At 35.3% G+C, this 14,580-nt stretch overlaps 1 protein-coding gene across 1 annotated transcript in view; it reads right to left on the reverse strand.

Moving 5' to 3' along the window:
• Positions 1-14,580, reverse strand: part of PIAS1 (protein inhibitor of activated STAT 1) — a 124,526-nt gene that overhangs the window by 84,653 nt on the left and 25,293 nt on the right. Inside the window, exon 2 of the mRNA XM_061157991.1 lies at positions 5,047-5,491. Within this exon, the coding sequence (XP_061013974.1) occupies positions 5,047-5,491 (445 nt within the window). The remainder of the gene's footprint in view (positions 1-5,046; positions 5,492-14,580) is intronic.

Genomic DNA, 14,580 nt, shown 5'->3' on the forward strand with positions numbered 1-14,580 from the left:
ATCAATACACTGTTCCACATCAAAGTAGAACTACTCGTAATAGAACTCAGGAAAATCAAATATACATTGAAAAGAGATGTGGTGTTTTAGACCTGTGGTGTTTAATGAAAAAGACTGTTTGACAAACATTAAAACCTATATAGAAGTCACCTCCCAAGACTTACAAAAAGAGTAAGGGAGGGATAAATTGGGAGACTGGGATTGACCTATACACAGTATATATAAAACAGATAGTAACAACCTACTGTATAGCACAGGGAACTCTACTCAATTTTCTGTAATGACCTATATGAAAAAGGAATCTAAAAACAGAGTGGATGTATGTATATGTATAACTGATTCACTTTGTTGTATAGCAGAAACTAACAGCATTGTACATCAACTATACTTCAATAAAAATTAATTTTAAAAAAGACTTAAAAAGAAAAAAGTGACTTGCTTCATGACAAACTGAAGAATGATATCCATATGATCAATTAAAATGTGTCTCAGTTTCAGATTCTTTGCAAAAAACATTAGAAAAGACTTTATTTATTGTATTTAAATAAAGTGGAGAGCTAACAAGTGTTTACTGTGGTTACCACATAAGAGGTTCTTTTGAGAGTATACAGATGAATACATCAGAGTTGATTTTGAGGAATAAATCACAATATTTTATTAAGAGCATGCAAGAAAGTGAAATTGATTTGGACGGGAAAGAACACAGATATATAAGGGGGACATCATGGAAAGTTTAATGGAAAAGGCTTTTCAAAGCATCTGAAATAGGCCTCATAGAACAAATAGGATTTTAATACTGACAGACAAAAATACACAGTAAATTAAGCATTTTACTTTATAAACATCTTTACCTCATCTCCCAATTCTTCCAGTTACTATGGACAATGAAAAGAGTTCTCTTTAATACGTGTCCCAAAATGAAGAAATACCTTAAAATTACTTACTGTTAAAGAAATAAATTATAAAAATGGATAAAAATTATCTAATAAAGGAATGCCAAAACTATTGTTTTTAGTTAGAAACATGAACCGTGCATACAATACAAACATTCAGCTTACACTGGAACCTCTTAAACTCTGTTTAAATTTAGTGCTTACAGTTAAAATGGAAGGGGAAAAAAATGAAAAATTAAATTTATCCATCACATTCTGGACTCAAATGATTGTGATGAATTAGCTAAGTACAGGTCAAAACTAAATTCTTAAAGAGTCTGTAACGATTTTAAATGTATGTATGTTGAGAAAGAAAGAGAATGCTGCAAGGCATTTAATTTTTCAGAAAATAGTTTTCTAGATTCAAAACAAACGACCTACTAGCAAAAGTCATCCTTTAGAAAACTGAATCCTACGATGAGGTAGTCACTTCAATTAATGAAGTACAGAGAAAGTCTTTTAACAATGTTAAAAATCTTACAGATTCTTTTTTTTCAATCGTTTCTGTTACTTAGCAGGGCTTTAAAATACGTTCATTCTAAATTCCTGCAGATTACTCAGAATCTTTTTTCAATCTTTTCAGAGTCTCTGAGTATTTCCATCCCACAAATACTTACTGGATCAATAAACTCCCACAAATCACTTTCTGGTGAGTTTTCTATGTATAACCAAATTGTTTTATTTTATTTCTATGATAAGAGTGAGAAACTAGAAATCTATTTACATCCCACTAAGCAATTCTATACCACCTATCATTTTGTGTGTATATCAAAAATAATGGATTTATTCATGAAGACAGGCTTCCCTGGTGGCTCAGATGGTAAAGAATATGCCTGCAATGCAGGAGAGCTGGGTTTAATCCCTGGGTCAGGAAGATCCCCTGGGAGAAGGGAATGGCAACCCATTCCAGTATTCTTGCCTGGAGAATCCCACGGACAGAGGATCCTGGCAGGCTACAGTCCATGGGGTTGCAAGGAGTCAGACACGACTGAGCAACTAACACACACATTCATGAAGTCTGGTGTTCTATTAATACGAAGTCACCAGAAACAATGAGTTAGTGAATATTGAACCATTGCTCCTAGGAGAAACACAGGGTTAAGTTCCTATAAGCCTCTGATCACAACATTTTCAACAACTGATCAATACCTAACCTTGCTTTCTGTGTGTTTCTATTTAAAGACACATTATTTGATATATATTGATAATTCATTAACACTAAGTTCACCGCCAACAGCACTGTAATTCATGCCTGAGCAAAACTGATCTAAACGTATGTTTCCTCCAGAATGCACATCACAGCCTTTTTGCATTTCAGAACATTACAGACAAAACTTCAGCACTATGTTTAGGGGCCATTTTAAACAATGTGATCACCAACAAAAAGCACCGAAATGCAAAAAATGTGGCAGTAAGTAGAGTGCAGAGAGGACATTTGTTTATGAGAGCAGAAAACAAGAAGGCAAGAACCACCTAGTCAACCACAGGTTGAAAGCGTGTATCAGCCAACTCAAGATTTTTGCAGCTCTGTGCATGTCTCTAAACGGCTATGCAACTGTTGTGAGAGGTGATTCTGAATTTACAAGTAAATTTGAGATAGCACACATTCACTCACCAGAATGTGCAAATAATGAGGCTCAACAACACAAATAAAGTTCAATTAAATAAACCTTATGGGAAATATTTTAGCACTTCAGTCAATTTTGTAAATGCAAGGGTTTACTTATTGGATTTCAAGAATGGATAAAACTTTATGACACTGTTCTTAAACTGTTACATGAAAACACTCCATTAAAGCATTCTATAACTTTTCAGATGAAGAGTAAAGAGAGAAATATTTAAAATTCACTGATTACTCTTTAAAAAGTCATTAAGAAGAAAATACTATATAGAAAGATAGCAAAAGCTATCTGTAGCTTTAATGTAATTTCTTATGAACTATGTCCTTCTAATATCTTTTTAGGGGAAAACCAGATGTTTACCCGTTATTTTTACACACTATAAAAAGTTCATAAGGATAAAGTATCCTGAAGTAATAAGACAAGATATTAAGCTACAAAGGCATAAAAAATTAGTGTAGACAATCAGAAGTGAGCATATAACATACACACTTAAGCAAAGTACCTCAGTTAAGTATCAATCATTTAAATGCTTAATTTTATTTATTTAAAATATTATTCAATATAATCATAATGTATATCCAGTTTGCATTTCTACTTTTCATAACAAAATTTAATAGACATGTATCTAAACATCATCTATTCACTCTGGTACCTGAAATTCATATTAGTGAAACTGAAAACAACAAGATATGCTAATTATTAAGCATGTTTTTGGCAGCGAAAAACTAGAATAGAAGATTTATTTAGAACACAGAATTAACAGTCTTTAATGAGAAAAGAGCTACTTTATATACATATGCTCACACATGTACACATACACATTATATACACATGTGTATGTATATATGTGTGATGTGAAAGTTGCTCAGTTGTGTCTGACTCTCTGTGATCCCATGGACTACACAGTCCATGGAATTCTCCAGGCCAGAATACTGTAGCAGGTAGCCTTTCCCTTCTCCAGGGGATCTTCCCAAGGCAGGGATCGAACCCAGGTCTCCAACATTGCAGGTGGATTCTTTACCACCTGAACCACAAGGGAAGGCCATACACACACACACACACACACACACACACACACACACACGGCCTCCAACAAAAACAGGAAGATGAAGTCTATAATATATTAGTAAGACAAAGGGAGGGAGAAGCAAGTCACAGAATACTATGTACAATATGATTCCTTCTTAAAAATGACAAACATAACGTGCTTATATACGCATACACACTAAACTGCTAATGAGGAAGGGAATTTGGCACTTTTACTTTTTATAATGAGCATGTATAAGTTTTAGAAGTTTACAGCAGGTTCTCAACAAGTGTTTCCTTATTAATGGCTATTTTACAAATGTGATAAAATTTATGTTGTTTGAAAATGACTCCTATAATCTTAATTTAGTTCATGTATTCTGCTAAATATAATTTAAAACAAACATTTCCTAGTTCAAGAATTTCTGTAAATGTTCTCAAAATTCAACACTCACCAATCCCCCAAACTGAAATGTTTACTAATTTGTAACAGGGATTGACAAATTTTTTCTGTAAAAGCCATACAGTAAATATTTTAAGGTTTTGCAGACATACATGGTCTCTGGTGCATATTCTTCTTTGTCTTTGTTTTTACTTTACAACCCTTTAGGAATACCAAAATAAAAAAAGTTCTTAGCTCAGATCCACCAAAACAGGCTGCAGGCAGCATCTGCCTTTCCTGCCACAGTTTGCCAATCACTGATTTTTAACAACAAACGAGCATCTGGAAGTCTGATATTTTAAATGCATTACACTGAACGAATCAGAGATCCCAACAGGGTCAGTTTTCTTCTACCTTAAATAAAGTAAGGGAGCATACAGCAATTAAAACTTCTAGTTGTTTAATACATTGACTTCTATTAATATATTACACACTGATCAAACAATGGGAAAACATAGTACATGAAATTTCAAGTGTTTATTAGTATTATATAACCATGATCATGTGCGTACCTGCAAGACACACATATTCACTTGTAAAAGTCAACTGAAATTGAAATACTACACATCAAAGCTCACATCTCCTTTTATAACAATTTAAACCATTTACTCATTTAAATAATCAAAAATATCAATAGTCATCTTAGATGTCATCAACCCTTAAAAATTAAAAACAATTCAGAGACTGACAGTAATTACTGGGTTTTGATTTTGTAAAGGTTACTATAAAATATTAATCAACAATCCAAAATATTATACTTTTTAAAACATTTATATTTTTGAAAAGTTTTTAACATTCACTGTGTCAGCAACCAACACTGAAGACTTGAATATACTTTTTTCCTGTCTAAAAGACAGCTTATATATATTTGATTTTGTCTAAAACTGAAAGATCCTTATTACCATCTGGATGCTACTACCAAATATAAAATTCATTATGAATAATAATCTGGGTCACATTCAAACTCAAAAGTGAAAACGTATCCTCCAACAGTAACCAAATAACCATTATAGAACAATCTTACCTAGACTGGTGGGTTTTATCAGTTCATCCAGTAAATCATAAAATGGTAATTTCTGAAGTTTTATATCCGGATGGACTGGGTGAAGAGCTGGTGTAAGATGAGGGAGTTCCAGTTCATGTTTAGGTCCCAGGAGAGAAACGGGGAGTAAGGGTGAAGATGCAGGGTGGCCATCGTAAGCGAGCTGTGGAATGGCAGATGGAGACAAAGTTGCTGGCATAGGACTTGAATGTACGTTGGGGATGGACAAGTCCGCAGGCGTCATGATTTTCTGGGGGAACCTCCGCCTATAGAGTTCTTTAATTTTCATTTGTACAGCAGGACTGCAGCCAGCCTTTAGCAAATGCAGGGCTTTTGTGAGAAGTTCGTGTTTGCGTCCGTGCTTGTTTCTCCCAGCGTAGCCCAACAGTACTTGGAGTTCAGAAACTCTAAGGCTCATAACCATTTGCTTAGAGACAAAACAAAATGTGAAACATTAGTATTCCAATAACATAATTTACAACATTAAATAATACTTTATTATAACATTTTATCCTTATGTTTCGTTTACAAAGGCCAGTACCATTACAGTCAATTCTAGTTACTTCAAACTTAAAATCTAACCATTTAAAATAAGTAACCAAAGAAATTTAAAATTAATGTTCATATATTCACTAACTTCTACCTAGGGTTATGAAAGCTGTAAAATAAAGCAGATATGAGGTAGAACCACATCTCACCTCATTTTATTGTTATAATGAAAACATCAGGTCTTTACCAAGCACTTACTAAGTCTCCAAGAGAGTACTGAGTGCTGTGTGGATGGCAAAAGATAATGAGCCCTCAAGAAAATTTGTTTTCTTGGGGAAAAATTATATACATACATGTGAAACACATCAACAGTCCACCTCAAGCACCAGATGTAGGCATGATACAAATATTGTAACATTATAGACAATATTGTATTCTATACTAATTTAGGGATTATAGGGCTTAAACCATACCTTTTTTGACCCATTATATACCAGATACATATGATATTTTCATATGGATTGTCATTAAATCTTTATACCACCACAAGGTGTTACCCTTCCTGCTCTATATGTGAAGAAACTAGTTAAGAAAGGTTAAATAACTTACCTAAGGCCACTTAGCTACTATAATAAATATCAACCAGGATTCAAACCCAGATATGTATAATTTTAAATCCCATGATCTTTCATTAAACCATCAGGAAAAGGATGAAACTGGAAACATACTATTGACTCTATTGGCAAAGCTAGGCTAAAGCGTCCAGAAATTGGGAATTCACCGTCAAGGGGACTAGGGCTCTGTGCTTTCACTGCTGAGGGCCTGGGTTCAATCCCTCGTGTGGAAACTAAGGTCCCACAAGCGCAGCAAAAAAGTCCAGGAATTCAATCCACATGTCGAAATGCATAAGCCTGTACTAAAGAAATCTAACTTTGTCTAACTCTCTGTTCCCAAATTTCTTTCTCCTTTTCCCCCAACTTTTAATACTAAGAGACCACCAACAGGAAATATCAATGTATACCAATTCCCTCATTTTAAAGTTGAGGAAAATGAAACCCAAAGGGAAATATGACCCAAGATCGTACAGCTATTAACAGCAAAATCCTGACTTTACCACACTGACAGGAGTCAGGATGAAAGACACATGTGAGCTTACCATCTGCTCTCTATTTTCCCAACTGCTTTATATACTCGTGCATGTGTGCTCGGTTGCATCTGACTGCAACCCCATGGGCTGTAGCCCACCAGGCTCCTCTGTCCATGGGATCATCCAGGTAAGAATACGGGAGTGGGTTGCCATCTCCTCCTCGAGGAGATCTTTCCAACCCAGGGATCGAACCCGCGTCTGCGTCTCCTGCATTCTCAGGCGGATTCCTTACCACTGAGCCATCAGGGAGGCCTCATCCCAAATACCAGTAACACAAAAGCTCATCTGGCTTCCCTAATTTATGGCCACTCCCTGAAATGACATCCATTTCAAGCCAATCATCTAGAAGTTACCTACAGATTACAAAACAATTAAGAAAAACAGAAAAACAAGTGTATAAAGAGCTTTATATGCAACACAGGTGGTTAATCAAAAAACTATGAGCCCTTCCCCTACCTTCTCTGGCCTGGTTTCCTCAAAGCTCACTTTGTCATCCGTGCCCTTTCGGCCTGGCAGAACTAAATGATTCTCTTTTCACTACTCTCACTGTTCATTTTTCATATCTTTATTTTGGTGTACTACAATTTTATTTTTATACAAACAATTCCATGATCAGACTGAGGACCTCTATGGTACAAGGTCATGTTACCTTCAGCTTCTAACACTACGGTCCAACAATAATGCCTTGACAATGCATGATGAACAAAATTAGAAAGTCATACCAGAAGAAAGGGTGGGGATGGATTCTACAAGGATAAGTTTTATATACAACTAAAATATAACTCCAAACGAACTCCCAAGCTCTTAGGTTCATTCAAAGATATAACACAGACCTTAAAAACAAATTTTACCCCAAATCCTTTCTTTCTTTAATTAGACATAAATATATCTTTCTTTAGATTGCTATCAGAGGTTAAATAATCACTATAATGTCAATCTCTCTACTATTCAACCTGTCCTAAGAGTAGAGAATAGTTTTAAAGATTTTTTTTACTACTTATTTTAAAAGGAACAGAGATTTCAACAGAAAAGCACTGTATTAGTAAGTAAGCTGCTCTTAGAGAATAACATGAATTATGCTTCAAAGATTATAGGCTAAAAATAAATTTAAGTTGACATTGGTCAAATATATTTCATTTTATAGAGAAAACACAATAAAGCTTTCAAAACAAAATGTCTTTCTATTTCAATTCAATTCCATTCTAAGTCAAACACAAACAAAAATCAACATTCAGGGGTTAATATAAACTTCTCACAACTTTTGTCCTAACTCTATGGATGTAAGGATTTAAATGCAGCACAGATGGATTATTGCTCTATTTCTGTGGAAGAGTACATTGACAACTCACATAAAATTAAATCTTCTGATTGATCATCAAAAGAAAAAAGTTAATGACATAGGTATAATTTTTGGTTTTGTTATCACAGGATGCATAATTAATCATAATTACTGTCCTCATTTTACACATGGAAAAACTGAGCCCTAGGAAGGTTGAGAAATTTGCTGAATATTACACAACTACTTCTGCTCCAAACACACTTTTATACTATGTTACTGTCTTTTAGAGAAAACAAACCACATGCCTTTTAGTTAGGAAAATTTTTTTAAAGATCAATTTATTTAATACTCAATCTCAACTTCAAGCTTCAACATTTTAGCCTTAAAAAAACTGGTGGTTAAGATAAAAGAAAACATCTGGATTCAAATTAACCACTTCACCTTATAATCAGATATAGTGAAAGATGAGGGTCTATCTATTGCTATTACTGGAGCAGATTCTGCATAATCTTAAGGACTGTAATAAGCAAGTAACAAAACAAGTAAAAAACAAGTAACAAGTAAAAAACAAGTAAAAAGCAAGTAACAAAACAAGTAAAAGAGGGTGGGAAATACAAATATCTGAAGTTATCTATTACTCAAACCAAAAACTTCAGAGAAGCATGGAGCAGTCAATTCACAGTGTAAAGTGTTGACAACAGAGAAAAACTAAACACATCTGAAATGTTGAAATGCAATGTATTTTAATCTTTCATGCGTTTAAAACCTCCATTTGTTAGCACTACAACAAAATGAATATTTGTAACTAAGGATAACATCAACCACTGCTACTACTAGAAATCACTGCCTTCTCGGATAGCACTGAGCTGACTCTACATGCCCAAATGATAGTTTTCAGAATCCTAAGGAATTTAGAATGTCTGAGAAATGAATATATTCTGTATAGAAAGCATTCTGTGAGAGACATCTTTCTAAAATGAATCTTTTTAATCAGATAGAAATGCACACAGTTTTAAAAGTCAAAATTTTAGAAGAAAAACATGTCCCTTGCCCTGCCCCCATTTTTCACATCCTTAAGGCAACCATTTTCAATCAAGTCTTTTTAGCTGTGTATCTTCTGGCATTTCCCCCTCTATTTCTTCTATATAGTAGGTCTTTTAGAGTTACTTAAAATAACTAATGTTTTAAATTTAAAAATTGATTCCTATTAAAAGATAACGATTTAGATTTGTTACATCTCCTCTACCTCCATCTTTCTTTTTTAAAATATTTATTCATTTATTTGGCTCTTCTGGGTTGTGGCATGCAAGATCTTTTTTGCTTTTTTTAACTTGCAGCATGCAAGATCTTTAATTGCAGAATACTAACTCTTAGTTGTGGTGTGTGGGATCTAGCTCCCTGACCAGGGATGGAATTCGGGCCCCCTGCACTGGGAGCACAGAGTCTTAACCTCTGGACCACCAGGGAAGTCCCTACCTCCACCTTTCCATCATCATTTTTGGTTGAATTAATTGTTGGTGTTTACATTATTACTATGGCTGTAAATAACATTCAAAGATGAGCCAAAAGTACATCATGATTACTGTTTATTTTTTATAAGACCTTACTTCTAGTTAATAACTGTACCATTTTTGTATTTGCTTAGTTTTCTATGAATAGTTAATCCATCTGCAAACTGCTAAAGTGCAACTTTCTTCCCAACATATTCAACTATATCAGGTAAATCTCTGTTTTAACTTCCTTCTTCAAAATATACTTCTTAAAACCCTCCATTAGGTTCCAATTTGAACTGCTTGCTCTCTTGGCCTGGCACAAAACTGTGGTGATGGAATTTCCCTCTAACTTATCCTGGGAATTCCCTTGTCACTCGTCATGTTGGACCTCGTTTCCTTGATCTCACTTCTTCCTTTCTGGATTTTCTCTTTTTAGTGGGGTATTTCCTCCAGTAGCTTCCTGAGAAGAGGGCATGGGAAGTACACTTTTTAAAAATTCCTTGTATTGTCTAAAAATATCTTCATTTATTCATACTTAATAAGTGAGTTTGGCTCAGTACAGAATTCCAGACAAGAAAGTATGTTCCGTCAGAATTCTGTAAGGCTCTCCTCCTCATCTCTGCTAAGCAGCCTGGCGACTTTCTGATGGCAGTCTTTCAGTCACCTATGTGTCCCTTACAGAAGCTTCCCATGGTTTTGTTTGTAACTGTATGAACTGACCGTGGCTAAGTTTCTACATGTAGTAATGTATGTACTTCAGTCCTGGGAAGATTGCTTACAGTAATTTTCCTTTGACTTCATTCTCTTTCTTTTATGCCTATTATTTAGATTATGTCCTTCCTAAACTGTCTCTTTTGCTCTATTTTCTTTTTCCTCTTGCATTTACATCTCTTGTCTTTACCTCTACTTTCTGGGAGATTTCCTGAACTACAGCTTCTAACTCTTCTTTTAAAATTTTAATTTCTATGAGTTATTTTCTGTTTGCTGCACATTTCTTTTCTTTTCCTTCTGCATCTTGTTCTTATTTTACACGAATTTAGTATCTTCTTTTCTCTTGAGGATATAAATAAATTGGGTGCTTGACATTGTAGTTTTCTTCAGCTGCCTGCACTGTCTCTATAATCCGAGGTCTTTCTTACTTTCTTACATTTTCTCTGGTCCCTGCCTCTCAGGCTTGACGTCCTCCTTGAGCAAGAGGAAATCTTTGTACATTTGTATCTAATAGTAAGTGCATGCTCAGTCACTTCAGTCATGTCTGACTCTGTGCGACCCTATGGACTGTAGCCCACCAGGCTCCTCTGTAAATGGGATTCTCCAAGCAAGGAATACTGGAGTGAGCTGCCACACCCTCCTCCAGCGGATCTTCCCAACCCAGGGATCAAACTTGCTGCGTCTCCTGCAACTTCTGCATCACAGGCGGATTCTCTACCTCTGAGCCACCCAGGAAGCCCTGTATCTAATAGTAAGATGACAAAGATGATCAGATGAACTGTGTCAGTGACCAAACCAGGGTACTTCACTCCAGGATGATCAGGCAGGAAATTTGGCTATAATGAGGATTCCTTTTTTTCCTTTTATCTGATCAATTTTGGCAGAAAGGAATCCTTCAACCTCCTGGTTTGGCAATATAAGGCCAGCTTCCAGTGTTCTCAGGACACAGCAGGGGAACGGGGAGGGAGGAAGAAGAGGTCCTTACCATCCAATAAGAACACATTTCAACTTAATCTCTTCTCAGATATTTAAGATTTTACACACACAGATATACACACAACACACATATACACAGACTGTGTGTGCCTGTATAAGAACACTATTTTGACCACAGAGGAAGGGACCATACACTGAGAAAGATAAATAATCAAGCAATAGTGACGAATACTGTAGACTGAGTGCTTTCTGAGATAAATAAAAAGTGCCAATGTTACTTTCTCATTAGCTATGACCTTATGTTATTAAAGGTCATAACTAAATTCTGAATAAGAATTAGGTACTTCCTTTTGAACCACCTAATTACCCTTGTTCACACATTCCCACTGCAGTATTTTAAAGGATTAGTCATGAAGCAGACCCTATATTACGAATCTTTATCTGGTATCAATTTGCAACCAATCATAAAGCAAAATGAATTCTAAAGGTAGACAAAAGAAGCATTTAACAACGTCCATTAACAAAGTATTTCATTTATACTTTTGCTTTCTATCCACATAAAAACCCAATTATCGAAAACACTGTACATACATTAAAGATGGTACAGTACACCAAAATATTTTATTCATTATTTTCAAAGTTGGATTCTTCTTTCAGTGGAACTGACCTTGGGATCATTTCTAATCCTTTTCATTTGAAATAGTTAAACAGTTGTTAGATTAGCAATTGTCAGCAATGTCCAGTTCAACCAGAAAACCTAGTTAGACAGTTTCTACTAAAGGAGCAAGTTAGGTTGGTTACATACTTCTCCATAATCTTGTTCCACCCAATTTCTCATCTTGTACTGATTTCTCAATATAAGATGACCGAAAAATGACCTGCAGTGCCTACTCCTCTAGCTGACTACCTTTCCTCTTTTCGTATCTTCCATCACATGGGTTGCTTTAGCTCCGATACAATGACAAAACATGAAGATTCCATTCTCCTTTAAGCAAAGTACGAACCTAACATTCTGTTGAAATAGCATACCATGGCTTTGATTTTTGATAATTTAAACATCATTCCCATTTCTGTACTACCACATTTCATGAAACCGATAGATATGCCGTTTAAAAGCTCCTTCTAGATGATAACTTGAATACTAAAAATAACAAACTCAAAACAAAACAGTTTAAAATTTGGATAAAATATTATTTATAAAATAAAAAAGTTTAGTTTAATTTAAAAATCAAGAATTTAAAATTCTAACACATTGCTAAACTTCTTATGCACAGGTAGGAAAAACAAGACTTTATGCAAAAAGTTGCTCTGTACATAGGTGTATAACAGTTTCTGGATTTATGAATGAGCCCTAAATGAGTTGTAGAAAGAGGGAATACTGGAACAAACAATGAACACAAAGAGATAAGCTATTCTTCAGAGACAGGGGCATAAATCAAATTAATTCAACTATCAAAAGTAACAACACCGACTATGTGCTAGGTACAAATACAACATAATATGGTACTAGTATATGTAGAATTTGGATTCTAGTACTGACTTGGCCACTAATTTACTGAATCACAATTTTCCAGGGTCTATATTCTCATTAAAAAAATGTGAGATTGACTAGAGCTTCTCAAAGCTTCCTCAAATCCTCAAAATTCTGTAATACTGTAACTCTATTAAGGCTTCCTCATAACTCAGTTGGTAAAGAATCTGCCTGCAATACAGGAGACCCCAGTTCTATTCCTGGGTCGGGAAGATCCGCGGGAGAAGGGACAGGCTACCCACTCCAGTGTTCTTGGGCTTCCCTTGTGGCTCAGCTGGTAAAGAATCCGCCTGCAATGTGGGAGACCTGGGTTCGATCCCTGGGTTGGGAAGATCCCCTGGAGAAGGAAAAGGCTACCCACTCCAGTATTCCGGCCTAGAGAATTCCATTGCACTCTATCTGAAAGTTAAGCGGAAAAAGAGGAAGAGATAAATGTTAACAAAACAGGACTTCCCTGGCAGTCCAGTGGTTAAAATCCAAGCTTCCAATTGTAAGGGGCACAGGTTTGATCCTTGGTCAGGGAACTATGATCCCACATGCTGCACAGTGCAGCCAGAAATTTTAAAAACTAAATTAATTTTTAAAATATTAACAAAACAAACAGTGAGGGAAATAACGCACTCTGTAACTACGCAAAACTTTCAATCATTGCCTTCAATTTGGGTCCCAGAAAAGTGACTAGTAAAAAACCTTAGAGGGAAAGTATCAAGAGAAAGAACTACGTGAGGGTCACAGATACAACCTATTCAACCAAAGTCAATGCTAGAAATAGTGGAGTTCAGACTTGAAAGTCAGGTGACAAAGCCCACATGATGCTGTGGAGTACTGACAATTACAGAAACTAGTAAGTAATCTGAAAAGATTTGTTTGTGTGTGGCCATAACGCATGGCACAAGAACTCCCCCAATCAGGGACTGAATCCACAACCCCTACAGTGGAAGGCCAGAGTTTTAACCACTCACTGGACCAACAGGAAAGTCCATGAAATGATGTTTTTAAAAACTGTAGAATCACAGGATCATAACATAAAATAGAACTTTATTTTTATTGACATATAGTTGACTTACAAGGCTGTTAGTTTAAAATTGAACTTTAGAAATCTTCTTGTTCAACTCTTCATCTAATATATGAAGTTCTACTTGTAACCTCCTTAACTGATGGTCTCCCATCCTCTGCTGAAACACTTAAGATTGTGAACTATGAGTTTACAATCTTAAAACAGCACATATTATTGAAAAGTTCTGTGAATTGACGCTCAATGGTTTTAAAATTTCATTCTGTTGGCAGAGACCCCTTCCCAGCCTGGTTCCTTATTCCATGAGCATTCTGCTGTCCATCATACTCAGAGTGAGTGATATAATCCAGATAAAAGTCTGACTATTCTTAGTATTATCTATCTTATTATGAACACAACTATTTCTACCAGTGCAACCTAATAAGGCATTTTAGGCTGACAGGATTATTTTATTTAGGTAAATGGAAGGATGTTTTATGTTATGCTTTTTTTTCAGCAGGGGCAGGGAGTCACATCCACATTATATTGTCACTCATATTAAGACTGAGGTTAACTAAAACCTTTATTCAATTGTTTTCACATGAAATGCTACTAGGTTAAATCCCCTCATCTTTTAATTTTTTTTAATTTAAAAATAGAACTTTATATATAGTACTGTTAAACTTCATTTTTTTCACGTTCGTCATGCCAGCCTTTCAAAATGCTGTTTAAGAATTGCACCCTGCAGTCTCAACTGTAGCACTTATCACATAGTGTTACTTGATTTTCTAGTCTATGTCCTCCCCTAGACTTTGACATTTTCAAGGACACTTTTCTCCACATTACCTATGCTAAGGATGGTAGATGATATCCAGTAAATGCACTGGAGATGATGGTGATGATGAATTAATTCCTCTTGATTCTGTCATCTAACAT

Source organism: Dama dama, chromosome 12 (genome assembly GCF_033118175.1).
Source record: "Dama dama isolate Ldn47 chromosome 12, ASM3311817v1, whole genome shotgun sequence".
Lineage (NCBI taxonomy): Eukaryota > Metazoa > Chordata > Mammalia > Artiodactyla > Cervidae > Dama > Dama dama.